The sequence below is a fragment of the Propithecus coquereli genome, unplaced genomic scaffold, assembly GCF_000956105.1.
Source record: "Propithecus coquereli isolate 6110/MARCELLA unplaced genomic scaffold, Pcoq_1.0 Scaffold301, whole genome shotgun sequence".
Lineage (NCBI taxonomy): Eukaryota > Metazoa > Chordata > Mammalia > Primates > Indriidae > Propithecus > Propithecus coquereli.
The window spans coordinates 4,206,122-4,225,463 of NW_012148631.1; the positions used below are offsets into that span (position 1 = coordinate 4,206,122).

General features: G+C 38.2%; 1 protein-coding gene across 1 annotated transcript in view; it reads left to right on the forward strand.

Annotated features, from left to right (window-relative positions):
* Positions 1-19,342, forward strand: part of CREBRF (CREB3 regulatory factor) — a 58,975-nt gene that overhangs the window by 21,693 nt on the left and 17,940 nt on the right. The window contains exons 4-7 of the mRNA XM_012649723.1: positions 2,518-3,604; positions 12,308-12,502; positions 14,332-14,521; positions 16,393-16,466. Coding sequence (XP_012505177.1) covers positions 2,518-3,604; positions 12,308-12,502; positions 14,332-14,521; positions 16,393-16,466 — 1,546 coding nt within the window. The remainder of the gene's footprint in view (positions 1-2,517; positions 3,605-12,307; positions 12,503-14,331; positions 14,522-16,392; positions 16,467-19,342) is intronic.

Below are 19,342 nucleotides of genomic sequence, written 5' to 3' on the forward strand. Positions count from 1 at the left end.
TTTTGGTCAAAACAAAGAAATAGTACAGGGCTTCATGATAAATGGGATCATTGAGAAGTATGTTAGTTGACATGACTAACATTGATGGTTCCACTCTTGAGGTGAAAACTTAACAATATTTTTAAAATTACTTTGAAACTGGTATTGACATGTTGACCTTGATGTAAAGTTTTCTAACTTTTTATGCATCGGCCTCTACTTGATTTCGGACTAAACCCAGAATGAAGCAGAGTCATTCTTTATTCTGTTACATTAACTTCAGCTTGCTTGAAGTAACTCTCTTTAAGAGAAGGGCATTGTATAATTTTAAAAGCCATTTAATTTGTATAAATTAATTTTATTGTTTTAGAGACAGGTTCTTATTCTGTCACCCAGGCTGGAACTCGTGGGCTCAAGCGATCCCCCTGCCTAAGCCTCCCAAGTAGCTGGGACTAGAGGCACATGCCACCACACCTGGATGGTTTTTTAAAAATTTGTTTTAGAGATACGGTCGTACTCTGTTACCCAGGCTGGTCTCAAACTCCTGTCCTCAAGCAATCATTTGGCCTCGGCCTCCCAAAGTGTTGAGATTACAGGCATGAGCCACCATGCCCAGCCCGTTAAAAATAGTAAGAGAAAAGGTTATCTAAATATCTTCAAGTCCAGTTTTGATGAGGAGAATGGGAAACTATCTGTTTTTTAAACTATGCCTGACTGCCGAAGGGCTTTTGCAGCTGGAAAAATAAGAAATGATAACATGAGGGGTATGACATAGGGAATGTGGCACAAAAGTAGCAATTCTAAGCAATATCTGAATATACTTACCATTTATTCTTGAGGTAAATAGACACTTAAATTCCTAAGAAAAACATTTTATTTTATTTTATTTTTTGAGACAAGGTCTTACTCTGTTGCCTGGGCTAGAGTGCAGTGGCGTCATCATAGCTCACTGCATCTTCAACCTCCTGGGCTCAAGTGATCCTCCTGCGTCAACTTCCTGAGTAGCTGGGACTACAGGTGCGTGCCACCACACCTGACTAATTTTTGTTTTGTTTTGTTTTGTTTTGTTTTTGTAGAGACCACCAGGTCTTGCTGTGTTGCTCACACTAGTCTCGAACTCCTGGGCTTAAGCGATCCTCCTGTCTCAGCCTCCCAAAGTGTTAGCATTACAGATGTTGAACCACTGCACCTGGCCCAGAAAAACTTTTAGAAAGAATTTTAATTACACACAGTATAAGCAACACATAAATGTACAAAAACTGGAAAATTGCACAAATTTATAAGTTTACTAAAAATTAGTGAATTGTATGTACACTTAATACAGGTGAATTTCATGGTATATAAACTATACTTCAATAAATCTGTTAAAACACATAGAGGGCCTAGCATAGTGGCTCATATCTGTAATCCCAGTACTTTGGGGGACTGAGGTAGGAGAATCGCTTGAGGCCAGTAGTTTGAGACCAGCCTGAGCAACATAGGGAGACCCCCACCTCTGCAAATGATTTTTAAAAATACTAGCTGGGTGTAGTGGCATGTGCTTATAGTCCCAGCTACTCAGAGGGCTGAGACGAGAGGATTGCTTGAGCCCAGGAGTTTGAGGTTGCAGTGAGCTATGATGATGCCACTGCACTCTAGCCCAGGCAACAGAGCAAGACACTGTCTCAAAAGTAAAAGAACAAGAAAACCACACACAGAGACACACATACAAGTCAAGACAAAACAAAGCAAAAAAATCCAAATGAACAAATAAACCCTGGAAAACTGAAAACTTCCTCATTTCCTTCCTGAGCCTCCCCCTCCAAGCCTTTTCCCAACAGGTTACTGCTGCTAACATTTTTTTCTATGCATGTATAGATACATGTGTATGTTTTTCAATTGGATAATATGTTTATAGATAACAGTATTCTGTAACTTGCTCTTTTTAACATAAAAATATATTGTTAGGCACACTAGAGCTAAACTTCATTCTTTTCAATGGCTGCAATATCTTAACTGATATTTTAAAATCACATCTCTAAAACGCATGAGGAGTGTTTTGTTCCACATGCCCAAGCATTGTTATAATGTCTTGCAAAGGATCTTACCAATACATGTTTGAGATCAACTCTTTTGGGTTGCTCTTTGCCTCTATATTTAAATACCCACTTAAAAAGACATATTCTTCTGTAGTGAAGGTAAGGTCGTCTTTATTTGCTTTTAATTGAAGCTTATTTCTAAGGAGACCCTAAAATGCTTCTAAGATGAGGAAGTGTAAACTTTTTTTCAGGAAGAGTGTTTGTGGTAAAGCTCAAGAGCCCTTAGTACTTAGATAATACCTAAGTCTTTCAAGGGACATATTTCCCTCTTTTTTTTCTCTTGCCCAAGGAAATTAAGACATTATATGGAATGGTAAAGTGTCATGTCAGTAGCCTTTATCTTAAAACAGACCAAAAGTTGAGTACTGATTTATCAATTTGATATATATAAGTGAGGATGGAGGTAATTATTTCCTTCCAAAAATATGGTATGTAATTTCTTTTTTTAAACTTTTCTCAGGATAGAGAGATGAACTACCAACAGAATCCTAGAGACAACTTCTTTTCTTTAGAGGACTGCAAAGACATTGAAAATCTGGAGTCTTTCACAGATGTCCTGGATAATGAGGGTGCTTTAACCTCAAACTGGGAACAGTGGGATACATACTGTGAAGACTTAACAAAGTACACCAAACTAACCAGCTGTGACATCTGGGGAACAAAAGAAGTGGATTACTTGGGTCTTGATGACTTTTCTAGTCCTTACCAGGATGAAGAGGTCATAAGTAAAACTCCAACTTTAGCCCAGCTTAATAGTGAAGACTCACAGTCTGTTTCTGACTCCCTTTATTACCCTGATTCACTTTTCAGTGTCAAACAAAATCCCTTACCCTCTTCATTCCCTGGTAAAAAGATCACAAGCAGAGCAGCTGCCCCTGTATGTTCTTCTAAGATTCTGCAGGCTGAGGTTCCTTTGTCAGACTGTGTCCAAAAAGCAAGTAAACCCACTTCAAGCACACAAATCATGGTGAAGACCAACATGTATCATAATGAAAAGGTGAACTTTCATGTTGAATGTAAGGAGTATGTAAAAAAGGCAAAGGTAAAGATCAACCCAGTACAACAGAGCCGGCCCTTGTTGAGCCAGGTTCACTCAGATGCAGCAAAGGAGAACACTTGCTACTGTGGTGTGGTAGCAAAGAGACAAGAGAAAAAAGGGATGGAGACTCTTCAAGGTCATGCCACTCCTGCTTTGCCTTTTAAAGAAACCCAGGAACTATTACTCAGTCCCCTGCCCCAGGAGGGTCCTGGGTCAATTGCAGCAGGAGAGAGTAGCAGCCTTTCTGCCAGCACATTGGTCTCAGATTCATCCCAGAAAAAAGAAGAGCACAATTATTCTCTTTTTGTCTCTGACAACTTGAGTGAACAGCCAACCAAATGCAGTCCTGAAGAAGATGAGGAGGACGAGGAGGATGTTGATGATGAGGACCACGATGAAGGGTTTGGCAGTGAGCATGAACTGTCTGAAAATGAGGAGGAGGAAGAGGAAGAAGAGGATTATGAAGATGACAAGGATGATGATATTAGTGATACTTTCTCTGAACCAGGTATTACAATGCTTGGATGCTTACCAAGCTGACTTTCTATTACTATTTTGAAATAGAAAGTTTTTGTTTGGATGATTTCTTTATTTTAGTTTGGGGATTAAATGACTTGATATCTTGGTTTGGATATATAATTGCTTTTGTATTTTTCTATAATTCTTTTTTTATGTTCTAAAATGATGATTTTGCTCATATAGTAGTTCATGCTGATTCCTTGAGGGCTTACTCTTAATTTATCTTATGTTAAGTGACTTTGTCATTCTCTTTGACATTTGTGCAAAGATGCCAGGAATTTATTCGTTTGAAAAATGCTCCTGTTTATGCTTGTGTCCCTCTATTGTAGTTGAGATAAGTTAGGAGTATCCAGAATGGTGAACCAAATGATAATGGTTTATATTACTCATGCCTATAAGCAACAAAGCCTACTTATAAATAATGTAAAAGAGAGCTTTGGTTTTTTTTGTTTGTTTGTTTTGGAGACTATCGCTCTATACTCCAGGTAGAGTGCAGTGGCATCATCATAGCTCACTGCAACCTCAAACTCCTGGGCTCAAGCCATCCTCCTGTCTCAGCCTCCCAAGCAGCTGGGACTATAGGTGTGTGCCACAATGCCCAGCTAATTTTTCTGTTTTTAGTAGAGCAGGGTCTCGTTCTTGCTCAGGCTGGTCTCAAACTCCTGAGTGCAAGCAATCCTCCTGCCTTGGCCTCCCAGAGTGGTAGGTTACAGGCATGAACCACTGCGCCTTGCTGAAAGAGAGCTTTTTTTGTGTGTCTGCTGCATTTTTATATACAGAATATTTTCCTATTTAAGGAAAATATATGCTATAATTTGATGAGCATGAAGGAGACTCTGTTTTATTTATATACAGTGCATATATATAAAAGGGACAAAGAAAATGAAATCTGTGGGGAACTGGTTCACTTAAGCATTTACATGCTTGGGTTTTTGCCACTGTTGGCCTGTGCAATTTATTTGTGAAAATGGTATTGCCAAGTGGCACACATTTAAAAATGTACAAAGAAATGAAGATCTTCAAACTTAAAAGTTTTCTTCAAAAATAGTGTTGATACTAATAATTCTGCATAGAAACTAAGTTATTAAGAAAAAACTTTATAAATTATCAAAGAGCCGTTTTGTTATAGTGATGATTGTTAGAATTTCAGGCAGTATAAATATTGATATTTAATATTCTGAACAGTGTTTAAGGCACAGTAGCTATATTGTAGCCAGTGAAGCACTATTATTGCTGAAAGACTTTCTCCATTTGGTGAAATCTTTCTGTTACACAAATGCTTAAATTTATGCATTTGACATAGTTGTTTGATTTGGGTAGAGGTTCAAGTAAGCAAAAGGTACTTTTTTTTAATTTTATTTTATTTCAGCATATTATGAGGGTATAGATGTTTAGGTTGCGTATGTTGCCCTTGGTGCCCCCCCCCCAGGTCTGAGTTTTCTTTGGTTTGCTTTAGAACTCTATATAGTCTAGATAGAATAATTGTCTTTTTCACTAAACAGGGCAATTTTTGGCAGATTAATAAAATCTGCTTTAAGATGTTTCAAGACTGGTCTTTGTAGGTGGGTGTAATTTATATAGTTACCTTCACTTGGAATATCATAGTGCTGTCCCTGAGTGGTCTTTCAAGTCTGACAGATCAGGGCTATTGCTTTAGTTTTCTATTTAGGATTAGGGTAAGAGGGTAGGGGAAGAGTGAGACAAAAAGGGGGTGGGTAATAACCAAAGAAATGGAAAATGTGGGGAAGGAAATGTCTTTGCCAGCTGGTACTTAAAGGAATATATAGATCAGAGGTAGTCAGTAAATCACCAAGGCAGCAAGGACTATATTATCTACCCCACTTTTTGTTGTAGTTTTGCTTTTCTTTGACTTTTTCCCTCAACTTTATTGAGGTATTACTTGGCAAATAAAAATTGTACATGTTTAAGGTATACAACATGAAACATGGTATTTTGATATATGTATACATTGTGAATTGATTACCATAATCAAGATAATTAACATATCTATCACCTCATATAGTTACCTTTTTTTTTGGTGGTGGTGGTGGTAAGAACATTTGACACATTAACTGCCATGTGAATTGTATTTAACTCATGCTAGTTTTGAGCCTGGGGCATATGTAACTCACACATTTCTTTACCTTGGGAGCCCTATGAACTATTTTTCAAGTTGCATATAACTCACACACAGAAAACAATAAAAAATAACACTTTTTTCAATAAATTAAAAGGATTGTTTTGTTTTTGAAGTTTTTATTCTATTTTCGTAATAAAACACCATGGCCTCAAGAAAAGAAAATTTGTTCTAGTGTGGCAGTCAGTGTGTTAAGCTGATAACAATTTAACTTCAACTGTATATAAAAACTCTACCCTTTATATTTTATGTTATTGATGTCACAATTTACATCTTTTTATATTGTATATCCACTAACAAATTATTGTATCCATAATTATTTTTAGTACCTTTGTCTTTTACCTTTTATACCAGAGTTAAAAGTGTTATACGTACCACCATTACAGTATTAGGGCATTCTGAATATGATTATATTCTTAATTTTATACAGTCAATTTTATACTTTAATAGATTTTCTTGTTAGTTATCATCCTTTCATTTCAACTTGAAGAACTTCCATTAGCGTTTCTTACAATGCATGCCTACTGGTGATGAACTCGCTCAGCCTTTACTTTTTTGGGGGGAAAGTTTTTATCTTGTCTTCATTTCTGAAGGACAGATTTGCTGGGTATAGTATTCTTGGTTGGCAGGGTTTTTTTTGTCCCTTCAGCACTTTGAGTGTATTATTCCGCTCTATTCTAGCCTCCAAGATTTCTGTTGAGAAAACCACTATAGTCTTATGAGTCTTATGAGGGTTTCCTTGTTTGTAACAAGTTGCTTCTCTCTTGATGCTTTTTAAATTCTTTTTTTTTTTTTGACTTTTGAGAATTTGATTATAATATATCTTGGTGAAGATATTTTTACGTTTAATCTATTTACGGTTCTTTGAACTTCATGTATCTGGATGTTCATTACCCTCTCCAAATTTAGGAAATTTTCTGTCATTTTTTCTTCTTTCTTTCTTTCCTTTTTCTTTTCTTTTTTCTTTTTTTTTAAGAGACGGAGTCTTGCTCTTTCACCCAGGTTGGAGTGCAGTGATGCAGTTATAGCTCACTGTAATGTCCAACTCCTGGGCTTAAGCAATCCTCCCACCTCAGCCTCCCAAGTAGTTAGGACTACAGGCACACACCACTGTGTATGGCTAATTTTTAAAAATTTTTTGTAGAGACAGAGTCTCATTATGTTGCCCAGGCTAGTCTTGAACTCCTGGACTTAAGCTATCCTCCTGTTGGGATTACAGGTGTGAGCCACCATGCCCAGTATCATCCTTAAGTAAGCTTTCTGTGCCTTATTCTTTCTCTCCTCCTTCCAGTATTCCTATAATATGCATATTGTTTTGTTTGATGGTGTCACGTAAGTCCCATAGGCGTTCTTCATTCTTTTTCAGTTTTTTTCTTTTTGTTCCTCTAACTGGGTAATTTCAAATAACCTGTCTTTGAGCTCAGTGATTCTTTCTCCTGCTTGAGTAAGTCTTCTGTCAAAGCTCTATGTGGAATTTTTTAGTTCAGTCATTGTGTTCTGTGGCTCCAGATTTCATTTAGTTATACATCTGTGTTCTCTTGTAGCTCACTAAGCTTCTTTAAGACAATTATTTTGAATTCTTTGTCAGGAAGTTTATAGATCTGTTATTTCGGATCAGTTGCTGGTACTTTATTTTGTTCCTTTGCCAGTGTCTTGTTTTCCTGATTACTTGTGATCCTTGTGGCATTGAATTTGTGTCTGTGCATTGGAAGATGTAAACACTTCTTCCACTTTACAGACTACCTTTGCCAGGGAAAATCCTTCATTTGTCAGCCCATCCAGAGGATTCTGGGCGGGCCAGCTGAAGGAGTCTGCAGGCAAGCCTGTTGCTAGAGTCCTTGGGTGGTAGGCTGGCCTGATGCCTGGCTCAGGAACCTGGGTCTGCAGAGGCTGTCCTGGCGCTTGGATTTTTGGGAGCAGGCTTGAAGCTTGGGTCAGCTGAGGCCAGCCTGAAACCTGGGTCCATGGGAGCTGACCTGAGACTGGGGTGTGTTTTGAGCCCAAGTCCATAGCGGCTTGCCTGGCATCTGCATCTGCAGGGGTAGACTTGGTCCTGACTCCATTGGCCAGCCTGGCGCTGGGATCCACTAGGGCAGGCCTGGTGCCTGGGAATGTGAGTGTGACCTGGAGTCTAGGTCTGCAGGGACCTGCCCTGGTGCTGCAGTGGGCCTCCTGGGTCTGTGGGGCCATCCTGGGGATGTGAGGGCTAGCTTTGGGACCATGGGGGCCATCTTGAAGCTTGGGGTCTCATCCTTTTCTTTGACTTTTAATACCATTTGAAATTTATCCTTGATCCTTTGACTGGGTTCCATCTGGATGTAAGATAAAGAGGTTCATAAAGAGAGGTCGCATGGTTAATTGATCTCTATTTTTATTTTCTCAGCCCTTTGACTCTCACAGAGAGGGGGAACTAGTGTTGCAGTTGGTGTTGTTCTGACGTTGCACATTATCTTCCCCTGTCCCTTTTGGAAGAACCCTTTTTGTTACCCTCTTGGTCTTACATAACCAGGCAATGGCTTTATTTTTTTCTTTCTTTCTTTCTTTCTTTTTTTTTCCTTATTTTTCAGACTACTAGCTGTTCAAGAGGCAGTGGCTTTATGCATTACCTGGCAACTTGGTATGGTCAAGTTCTCTTCTTGGACCTATTTAACAATGATGTTAGATTTCTGCATGGCATTTAAGCCATTCACTTCAGTTGACTTGAAGTAAAATCCTTTTGGTTAATATTAGTTGGACAGTTCTCACAAATGTTAATAAGCAACAAACTTTAACTACAAATTAACACACTTTTCTAGTATTATTTGAGCTTTATTCACATTTGCTAATAAAGATTTCTCCTTTTCTTGGAAGAAAAAGTTAAACAAGTGACTTCAGGGATGCAAAAGTGAGTTTTTGGTAAAAAACAAAGAATTTCTTTGAATTGAAAGAGTAAAGATAGCTATAGTTTCTTCAGAGTGCCAGTTTTAGGGTGGGTTGATTGGTTTGATTTATAGCAGACAGTTTACAAAGGCCCTTTTGTGATGACTAGCTCCCTTGATGCTATTTTTTGGCAGATGCCTACAACAGTTCATGAGCCTACAGAGTTTCAGGAAAGGTGCAAAATGGAGTTTTAGTCCCCATTCTGGACTGGCTCCCAAGTTTTAATAGAGCCTATTCTGTGAACAGGCTAGAACTGTTTGGAGTCGTGAAATTACATGGTTCTGAGACTAAGAATTGGGTTCCCAGAATAAGAGTTTATTTTGTAATCTCCACTAAATGTTTTCGCAGTTTACTTTACTAAAGGCAGCAGTCTGCACTAACCAGAGATGTGTGATTGGAATTTTAGGCAGTAAATGTGATCTTTTTGACTGCCTTTGATATCTTATCAGGAAGGAATGAGTTAGATCAAGATAGTAATATATCAGAGGAAAAGGGAGAGGACTCCGAGGGAAATGTTGTATTAAACAAAATCATCGATTTGTTACAAAAAGTTTTTCGAGTGCTTACTTTTGCATCAGGCACCGTGTATATTAGATATTGGCTGTACAGATATGAACAAAGCAGACATCATCTTTGTCTTCATAGAACTTAGAGTTAAGCGGGTTTATTTACTGTTACGATTTCTTGGAGAGTCTTTTAATATGCCTGTGTGTACTGTGATTTGGCAAGAGGATCACAGTATAAGAGTTTCAGGATCACAGGATACGAGTTCCTTAAACTTACTTGACCACAGAATTTACTTGGAGTTGAAGCCATATCTTATGGTAATAGTGTCCCTCATAACATACTTTGAGAAATATTTAATGACCCTAAATGTTAGACCAGTAATTTAGCAGTGTGATTTTTCTGCATTCTCTTTGATCATGATAGATTCTTTATTGAAAGGTAGATGGCTTTAGCCAACAAATTGTGTGTGTGTTTGTGTGTGTGTGTGAGAGAGAGAGAGAGAGAGAGATGGTGAATTTACGGCGTATGCTATTAGAAAAATGTTAGGGTATTAGGTCAAAGAAAACTGATGGCCCTTAAATACTTTTTGGAAAAAGGCTGAACGTTTGTAAGTAAAATTAGTAACTAATTTGGGTAGGACAGAGGAAATAAATAATATTGAGGATTCTTTAAACTCTACGTGAAATATATGTGAAAAAAATCCATTTAGACCATTTAAATAGTTAGGCACAAGCACAGTGGGAAGCCCACCTGGAACTAGACTCTTTGAGTCCTGGGGCCTGTCTCAGTCCCAGCTGTGCCAAATCATGCCAAGTCTCCATGAGTGTTTTGCTTTGTATAAATAGGGTTAATAATCTATTCCTCACCATGTCCTTAAAAGTCTCAAATGAAATATGTGAGTATATTATGTGAGGGGGACAATGTTTTGCGAGAAATCCAGGCCACCTGGGGATAGGCAAAGGTAGTTGCTAGCTAAGGGAGCATATCGAATAAAGTATTGGGGAGAAGTTGCCTGAAGAAGCTGTCTGTATGTACCAAGTTTTCCCTTAAGCTTTGGGCTGGGGGTAGACTTAAGTGTGTAACACCAGTTACTGATATTGATAGAATGATAGAGTGTTTTGGTTGGTGCATCTGCCTGTTTTGAGGTGTTCTCAGTCAAAATAGGGTAATCTCTGTGAGCTAATAATTTTGTTACCCTAGTGGAACAAGGGCCTTTTTTAAAAGAGCCATTTCTAGTGACACAGTGTGGCTCTTGCATCTTTTCCAAAGCTCCGTTGATAACTAGAACAAGATGAAACCCTTTAATTTGAAATGAAACGTGAGCACACATAAATAGGCCAAAGCTATTGCCTTATTTATCTTATATACAGTTTTTTTAAAAAAATTAAACTTCTAGAAATGACTGTGTCACTCAACTTGTGCATCATTTTTTAAGAACCACCTAAGGTTCACTGTCACACTGCTTGCCATATTGTTTTAAAGTACCACATGTGCACTAACATGAAGATGTTAATACCAGCAGTGCTACAAAGGCTTGTCTTTTTTTAGGGTCTCATTCTGTCACCCCGGCTAGAGTGCAGTGGTGTCATAGTTCACTGCAGCCTCTAACTCCTGGGCTCAACAGATCCTCCTGTCTCAGCTTCCTGAGTAGCTGGGATTACAGGTGCATGACACCATGCCTGGCTAGTTGTTCTGTTTTTTTGTAGAGACAGGGTCTCACTCTTGCTCAGGCTGGTCTCGAACTCCTGACCTCAAGCAGTGCTCCCACCTTGGCCTCATAAAAGGCTGAGATTACAGGTGTAAGCCACTGTACCTGGCCTCAAAGACTTGTCTTGACTGTTGCTCAGAAATCATTCTGCTTTCCAAATTGATTCTTTCTTTTAAAAGTCAAGTTTGTTGAGATACAGTTTTCATACAGCAAAATTCACCCCTCTTGCAGTGTAAACTTCTGTGAGTTTTGACAAATCATGTAGTCATGTAACTACCGCCACAATCAAGATACAGAATAGTTTGATCGCTTCCCCAAATTCCCTCGTGTTCCTTTATAGTCATCCCTTTCCTCCACCCCTAACCCCTAGGCAACCACTGTGTCCCTATAGTTTTGCCTTTTCCAGAATGTCATGGAAATGGAAGTGTATTCCTGATTCTTACTCTGAAGAAAACTTGCTAAAATTCTAAATTCAAACTTTTCCCCAAAACGAACAGCTATCGTCACTTTCTTAGTGACAATTCCATAGGAGCTATGTATTTAGGAGAGATGATAACCATTTTGCTTAGCCAGTGCCACTTTTTCCTGGTTACTTTAGGTTTGGGATTATGTACATCCTGTGCATGGCCTGTGTACGTAGCATTAATGATGTGGAATACATCTAAGAAGGCCATTCTTTGAGGATATTTTAGATTTATATGTCATACTGTATTGAGTCTGATCAAGAGCTCTCACAGCTCAGAATTAAGTATTTTCTGAAACATCCCATTTGTAGGGAAAATACCTCCTTCTTAAAAAGTGAAGTTAATGCAGATTGCTTCCAGTAAAATATTAGCTAGAATAGGTATATAAGTTTTTATTTGATAGCCTGTATGAGAACTATCATCCTTTGTACTTTTCCAAAAGTGGTAGGGTGGGAGGTAGGATGAAAACCACTATTGCCTCAGAAAATTCTACCTTAGTAGGACAACATCATAGAAGTACACCCAGTTTTCTGTCTGGGATGTTTTAGATACATAACTATTAGAAGGAAGACTTTTAAAAGTTGCAATATAGTGTTTAAGTTATGGTACTTTTGATGTTCCTGTAACTATGTTTAATTGTTCTTTCAATCCTATGTGAAGACACCAAAAAAAGTATCATATGCTAACTTATAAAAACCAAAGAGAAACCCAAGGAATATAAACAGTGTAGTTATCTGTGTTTATTAATCTCTGAATAGCTTATGAGTTAGGAATTTACAATGTAAAAGCTGTTTTATAGACCAGGTTTATTACCCTTGACATGCCAGTGGTGTTTTCAGATGAAAAGAATGTACCTTTCATCCAAAAAAGTTACAAATAGAAGGGATCTTTTTGTTTGTCCTGATTGGTTTATTGAAATTTATAATCTTTAAAAAATTGGGGGGCTTTTTTTTCAAGGCTATGAAAATGATTCTGTAGAAGACTTGAAGGAGATGACTTCAATATCTTCTCGGAAGAGAGGTAAAAGAAGGTACTTCTGGGAGTATAGTGAACAACTTACACCATCACAGCAAGAGAGAATGCTGAGGCCCTCTGAGTGGAACCGAGACACCTTGCCAAGTAATATGTATCAGAAAAATGGCTTACATCATGGTAAGAGGGGATTGCAGTCATATATTTAATGTCACTTTAAATAGAGGTACTAAACCATAATGCTTACTAGGTATACCTAGGTATGCAACCCTTCCTAGCAAATTGGAGACGGGAAGTATAGAGCTGCTGTATTTGTATGACGCTTTTTGCTTACAAATAGCTTTTACCTGTATTGAGAACCACCACCCAAGCAGGGAGGAAGGACTTTGTAAACACTATTTCATTTCTAGTCCCTTCTTTTTTTTTTTTTTGAGACAGGGTCTCGCTCTGTCACTGGGCTAGAGTGCAGTGGCGTCACCATAGCTCACTGCAACCTCCAACTCCTGGGTTCAAGTGATCTCAGCCTCTCAAGTAGCTGGAATTACAGACACATGCCACCACACTCAGCTAGTTTTTCTATTTTTTTGTAGAGACAGGGTCTCACTCTTGCTCAGGCTGATCTCTAACTCCAGACCTCAAGTGATCCTCCCACCTCGGCCTCCCAGAGTGCTAAGACTGCAGGCATGAGCCACTGCCCCTGGCCTCTAATCCCTTCTTACTCTGCTTACCCCATCCAGGAGGCTTCTGGTTCCTGACCTCTCACAGTTTCTATAACCAGAAGGGTTGGGGAGAAAGTGAATGGGCTCTAGTGTTTCTTTCTTCCATTCTCATCCAGACCTAAATGTAAATGGGGAGATGGGAATCAAAGTGATAGAAGAAAAGGAGAGGGAAAGTAAAGAAAGAAGGAATAGTTATGGAGAAGAGGAGTAGTAGTAGAGAAGAGTTGAATACCTGTAGTAGGAATTGGGAGACGTTTATAATCTTAGGTAGGTTAAATTTTGAATTAAGAACTCAGGGAGCTGTGATTAAGCAGAATTCCTCCTGCACAGGTGTTATTTTTACGTTAATCTAAAGTCTTTACCAAAAAAGGTGGGGAGTAATCTCGTACTAGTACTGGTAAGCTTACTACTAGTAAGCTTGATGGTCAATAAACAGCTTAGTATTCACTTGTGCTATAGATTGAAGTCGCTAAGGATTTTTGAGGACAGAAATTGGATCTGAAATACACTTGTGCCTCATTTTCCCTTCACTAGACCCAGGTCTGTACTCTACTGTCTCTCAGTGAATAATTACTGAGTTTTTGCCTTCAGATCAATTTTCTACCAGAAATTAAAAGATAAGTCCAATAAATAATTCCAGTTATCACATGATAAGTACTAGGAAAGTTGTTCAGGATACTGTAGAAGTTCAGAGAACAGAGCCATTCCCATCCTTTTTGCCTGGAATGATAGGGCAAGACCCCTTGAGTCTTCCATAATGTTATTTATGAAAGCAACTGAAGAAGAGCTTTCAAACAAGGTGATCCTTACTTGTTGGATTTTTGAGTCCAACAGAAAAATGTGTATTTCTGACAAATTTTCAGACATAGCATTAGGACATCTGGGTTTGGGTAAAATCTCCAAACTCTCTTCTAACCCCATATTACAACCTAGCCCTGATATTTGCGTGCAGTTGAACTTGCACTCCATTCCTCATATTCGAGATGCTTAGTACTGCCATGCAAATAATTAAGAATCTGTTATACTGGGACTAGAAACTCTAGGGTAGAGAAGAACCTTTGAAAAGGTTAGAACCATACCTTATCACTCCCATTTCTTTTAGCCACAGTGTGGGAAGGAGAGGAGGCTAGCCCTTCCCGGATAGGTCATTAAACATGCTGAGACTTCTGAAACATGCCAAGACTTCCGAAGAGAAAGGGTGGTGGCGAATGAGTGGTTTAAAATGTGGCTGTGGAAAATGTATCTCTTGTTACTTAAAATGATCTAATTTAAGCATCTTTTAAACTACAGGAAAATATGCAGTAAAGAAGTCACGGAGAACTGATGTGGAAGACCTGACTCCAAATCCTAAAAAACTACTCCAGATAGGCAATGAACTACGGAAGCTGAATAAGGTGATCAGTGATCTGACTCCAGTCAGTGAGCTTCCCTTAACAGCCCGGCCAAGGTCAAGGAAGGAAAAAAATAAGCTGGCTTCCAGGTAAATGCTAATAATGTTCACTTAGGTGAATAAAGTCTAGGAGCTGAGGTTAGACCCTAAGTGAGTTTCTTACAGGAGGTGACCTTCAAACATTATTCAGAAATTATATTTTTCTTGTATTAAGACCACAATGAGGCAGGACGCAGTAGCTCATGCCTGTAATCCCAGCAGTTTGGGAGGCTGAGGTGGGAAGATCTCCTGAGGCCAAGAGTTCAAGACCAGCCTGGGCATTATAGTGAGACCCTGTCTCTACAAAAAAGTGAAAAAATTAGCTGGGCGTGATGGCACACACCTGTAGTCCCAGCTGCTCAGGGAGGCCAAGGGGGGAGGATTACTTAAGGCCAACAGTTTGACTTTGCAGTGAGCTATGATCATGCCACTGCACTCCAGCCTGGGTGACGGAGCAAGACCCCATCTCTAAAAAAAATTTTTAAATTTAAAAAAGACTACAATGAGAATATTATAATTTTTCCTTCAAAAGTAAAAGATGGTATTTATGCTTTATAGAAAAAGTTTTTAAGGCCGGGCGCGGTGGCTGACACCTGTAATCCTAGCACTCTGGGAGGCCGAGGCGGGAGGATCGCTCAAGGTCAGGAGTTCGAGACTAGCCTGAACAAGAGCAAGACCCCATCTCTACTAAAAATAGAAAGAAATTATCTGGACAGCTAAAAATATATGTAGAAAAAATTAGCTGGGCATGGTGGCACATGCCTGTAGACCCAGCTACTTGGGAGGCTAAGGCAGAAGGATTGCTTGAGCCCAGGAGTTTGAGATTGCTGTGAGCTAGGCTGACGCCACGGCACTCACTCTAGCCTGGGTAACAGAGCGAGACTCTGTCTCAAAAAAAAAAAAAAAAAGTTTTTAAGCGGGAGAAGTAAATGAACTCAAGTGCATTATATTATAGGATAACAATAAAAAATGTTATAGCTTTATTTTTTGTTTGCTTTTTTAGTAAGTCAGATTTATTGAGGTATAATTTACTTACAGTAAAATTTATCCCTTTTAACGTATACTTTTTGAGTTTTGACAAACATATCCAATCATATAACCACCACTACAATCAAGATACTGAACATTTTTATCATCTTAAAAAGTTTCCTCATTCCTCTTTGTAAAAGCAAACCCCTTCTTGCACCCTTTGTCCCTCATAACCACTGACCTGTTTTCTGTCCTCACAGTTTTGCCTTTTCCAGAATGTCATGTAGATGGAATATACTGTATGTGGCCTTGTGAGTTTGGCTTCTGTCACTTAACATTATGCATTTGAGATTCATCCATAGTGTTGTGTGGAGTAGTAATAGTTTGTTCCTTTTTATTGCCAAGTAGTATTCCTTTGTAGGGCTATGCTACAATTTATCCATTCACCAATTGAGGGATGTTTGGATTGCTTCCACTTTGGGGCAGTTATGAATAAAACCATCATAAACTTACTGGCGTTTGTGTAAACATAAAGTTTTCATTTCTCTTGGATAAATACCTAAGCGTATATATTTAACTTTACAAGAAACTGCCAAACTCTTTTCCAAAGTAGCTGTATGTATTATTTTACATTCCTACCTACAACATATGAGGGTTCCACTTGCTTAACATCCTCTGCAATACTTGATATTGTCAGTTTTTGTTTATTTTTGTTTTAGCCACTATAATAGGTATATACTAGTCATAGTTTTATTTTTGAAATGTGTGCTAAATTTTCAAATATTAATTTGGATAAATGATTGTATTGTGTTTTTGGTAACTCAATTCTTTGATAAACATCAGTAGGCAGTGATTTTTGGGTGCTATGAGAAAATGTCTGACAGCAGCAAAAAATAATATTCTGAATATTTACGTAAAAAAGAAAGTGAACTAATTGCTCCTTCCTTTCACAGAGCTTGTCGGTTAAAGAAAAAAGCCCAGTATGAAGCTAATAAAGTGAAATTATGGGGCCTCAACACAGAATATGGTAAACTTAAACTTTTAAGAATCTGATTAACCTCCCCTTATTTGCTGACCACTCTCTTTTTCTTTGGTTTTGTTATTTGCTTTCCCTGCATTCTGCCCAGTTTTGGGCTACCCTCCTATTTGTTTATCCATTCAGTAAGCCACATGTTCACGTTCATTCATTCTTGTCCTCCTTTTAGTGTCTATATCTGTGGCTCCCTAAGCCAAATCTCATCTCTATGCTAACAAGCTGATCCACTTGTGACCACAGTTATTTCTCACTTCTATTTTATAATTGTGTTGCTGAGTTAGTCAGTTTTGTTGACTCATTTTAATATTTCCCTTAAACTGAATAATAATATTTTAACCTTTGTGTGGATAATTTAGCTCTGTGTTTTCCAAATTTGATCACTTACTGGAATTGTCTGTATACTTGTTAAAATACAGATTCCTAGGCTTCTCCCCAGATCTTCTGAATTGAAATCAAATAGAACCCAAGAATCCATAATTTTAGCACTTGCCAGCTTGTTTTTATGCAGCCAACCTGGTATTTATTTGGGAACCATTGGTTTTGATCTAAACCAAATGCTTCTCAGTCATTCACATCATGGCACATGTAGACAATTCTCATCTCTAGAGGGCATCCTGGAATATAACAAGAGTAGGCTGCTCACGGGAGGAGCCCCCTGTGTTGTCTCACATACCTGGAACCCTTTTACAGTGCATTAGAGGGTTTAGAAGCTCTGGTTTTGATCTTGTGATAAGAACCACACCCTCCCTTCTCCCTTAATCTGTTTAAGCCTGGTCTAAGAATTGGTATTTTCCTTTGCCTCTAAAGTTGTCCTCTTCAATATGTAGCTCTTGGGCAAGTTGAATCTGAAAGTGGAACTATGCAAAATGATCAGTTACTTGTTTCTAGAGAACTGTTCTTAAGTTTAGTGTGATGTCTGGTGCTCAATAAAACTTTGTGCAGTTTTTCTTAATCTTTTATCTTGATTATCTTGATTCCTTTTGTGAGAGCAGAAAGAGAATTTCTAACTGTGAAGTTAACAACTTGTGAAATGAGCTGATGTTTTTATTTATTAATGGCCATTCAGTAAATGAATTAGGTAAAAAAAATGGTTTGTTGAAATAGAAATCTATCCATTTGCCTGTTATTCTTGCTAATGAAGCATTTTGACCTCAAGCTCTGTGAGTGGTGCCCTTGCTACCTCCTAGATAATTTGGAAGTTACTCTGTAACTGTTTTATGGAACACTTACTATTTATTACCTGTCAACCCAGTGGTTTCTAGAATTTGTGATTTACAAATCAGTGACATTTGAAAAAGATTTTGGGACTCGAAAACACAGGCTTATCAGCTTTATATTTTGCCAAGTGAGGACACTGAACATCATCTATAATTACTATAATTTTAATCAAGGAAGGATATTTTAGTATTAAAAATTGAGAAGGACATAATCTCGTGTTAAATTTGGCTTTATGTAAAACATCCTCTGTTGTCCTTATCCTTTTTCATTTGTCATGAACTGGCATTGTTCCAAGGACTAGCTTCAGGGACCCACTATACTACTCATTTCGTCCTATCCCACCAAACTTCCTTATTCTATTGATTCCTACTACCAAAGCTTGCTAGAGACTGCTATGTGAATCACCTGTAAATTTGTTGACTCAGAATGAGAAATAGAGCTGTTAAATGGATTGGACTTTCACCCCGACTGATATATTTTGTCCCTAAACAAGCTATAGGGGAGAATTAAAATCAGAAAATTCCTAGATGAACATGGTATCAGAGAAGGGGAATCTGTTAATGGATTTAATGTTTGGACTCAAATTCTGAGAGCCAAAAACTTCTGTTTCCCAAACCAGAGGTTTGTGGTAGCGTGAGAACACTTCTCCTTTACTCTCCCTTCCCTCCTAGTGTTCCTTTTCCTCTTCCTCAAGGCTTGAGAAGAACTACTCTGCTCTGTTTTAATTTTAATTGTATAGTGGTGAGGTTTTTTCTTTTGAAAACAACCTTGAGATGGCTCACACCTGTAATCCCAGCACTCTGGGAGGCTGAGTCAGGAGGATAACTTGAGGCCAGGAGTTTAAGGCTACAGTGAGCTATGATCACAGCACTCTAGCCTGGGTGACAGAGCAGGACCCTGTCTCTTAAAAACAAAAACAAAAAAAAACAAAACAGTAACCTTATTTACTTTTAACCTGTTGAATGTGGGAGAACCTCATTGTTTCCCGTAAGTCCAGCCCTTACATTAATGTCCTTGAGTAAATAGTGTTCTCTGTCAAGTATTCGTGGAGCAGCACAAATTTCTTGTTTCATGTGATTTAGGAAGTTAGCTGTACTTTCCTTGTTTAATGATATATTTTTCACGTATTTGACCTGTGTGTAGTTTTAAACTGTCCCACTTGCCTATTGTTTTTCACTTCCCTCTTCAACCTCAGTCTGGATTGGCCATTTCTTGATATTATTAGATGAGGAATAACAAATCTCTGGTTTCAGAGCAGTCTCTAAAGAGGTAGAGACTTATTTCAGACCATAGGAATTCTGTTAATTGAAATTAAAAATGTGTTTCGCCTTTAACTTCATTGAGTTATAATTGAAGTACAACAACTCTACATATTTAAAGAGTATAATTTAATTAGTCTGGACCTATGCATACAAATGTGAAACCAATCAAGGTAATGAATATTTCCATTACCTCCAAAAGTTTCTTTGTGACCCTTTTGTAAGCCATCCTACCCTCCATACTCATCCCTGGGTAGCCACAATCTGCTTTCTGTCACTAGAGATTAGTTTGCATTTTCTAAAATTTTATATTAATGAAATCACTAGTGTTCTCTTTTTCGCCTGGCTGCTTTCACTCAGCATAATTATTTTATGATTCTTCTATGTTTT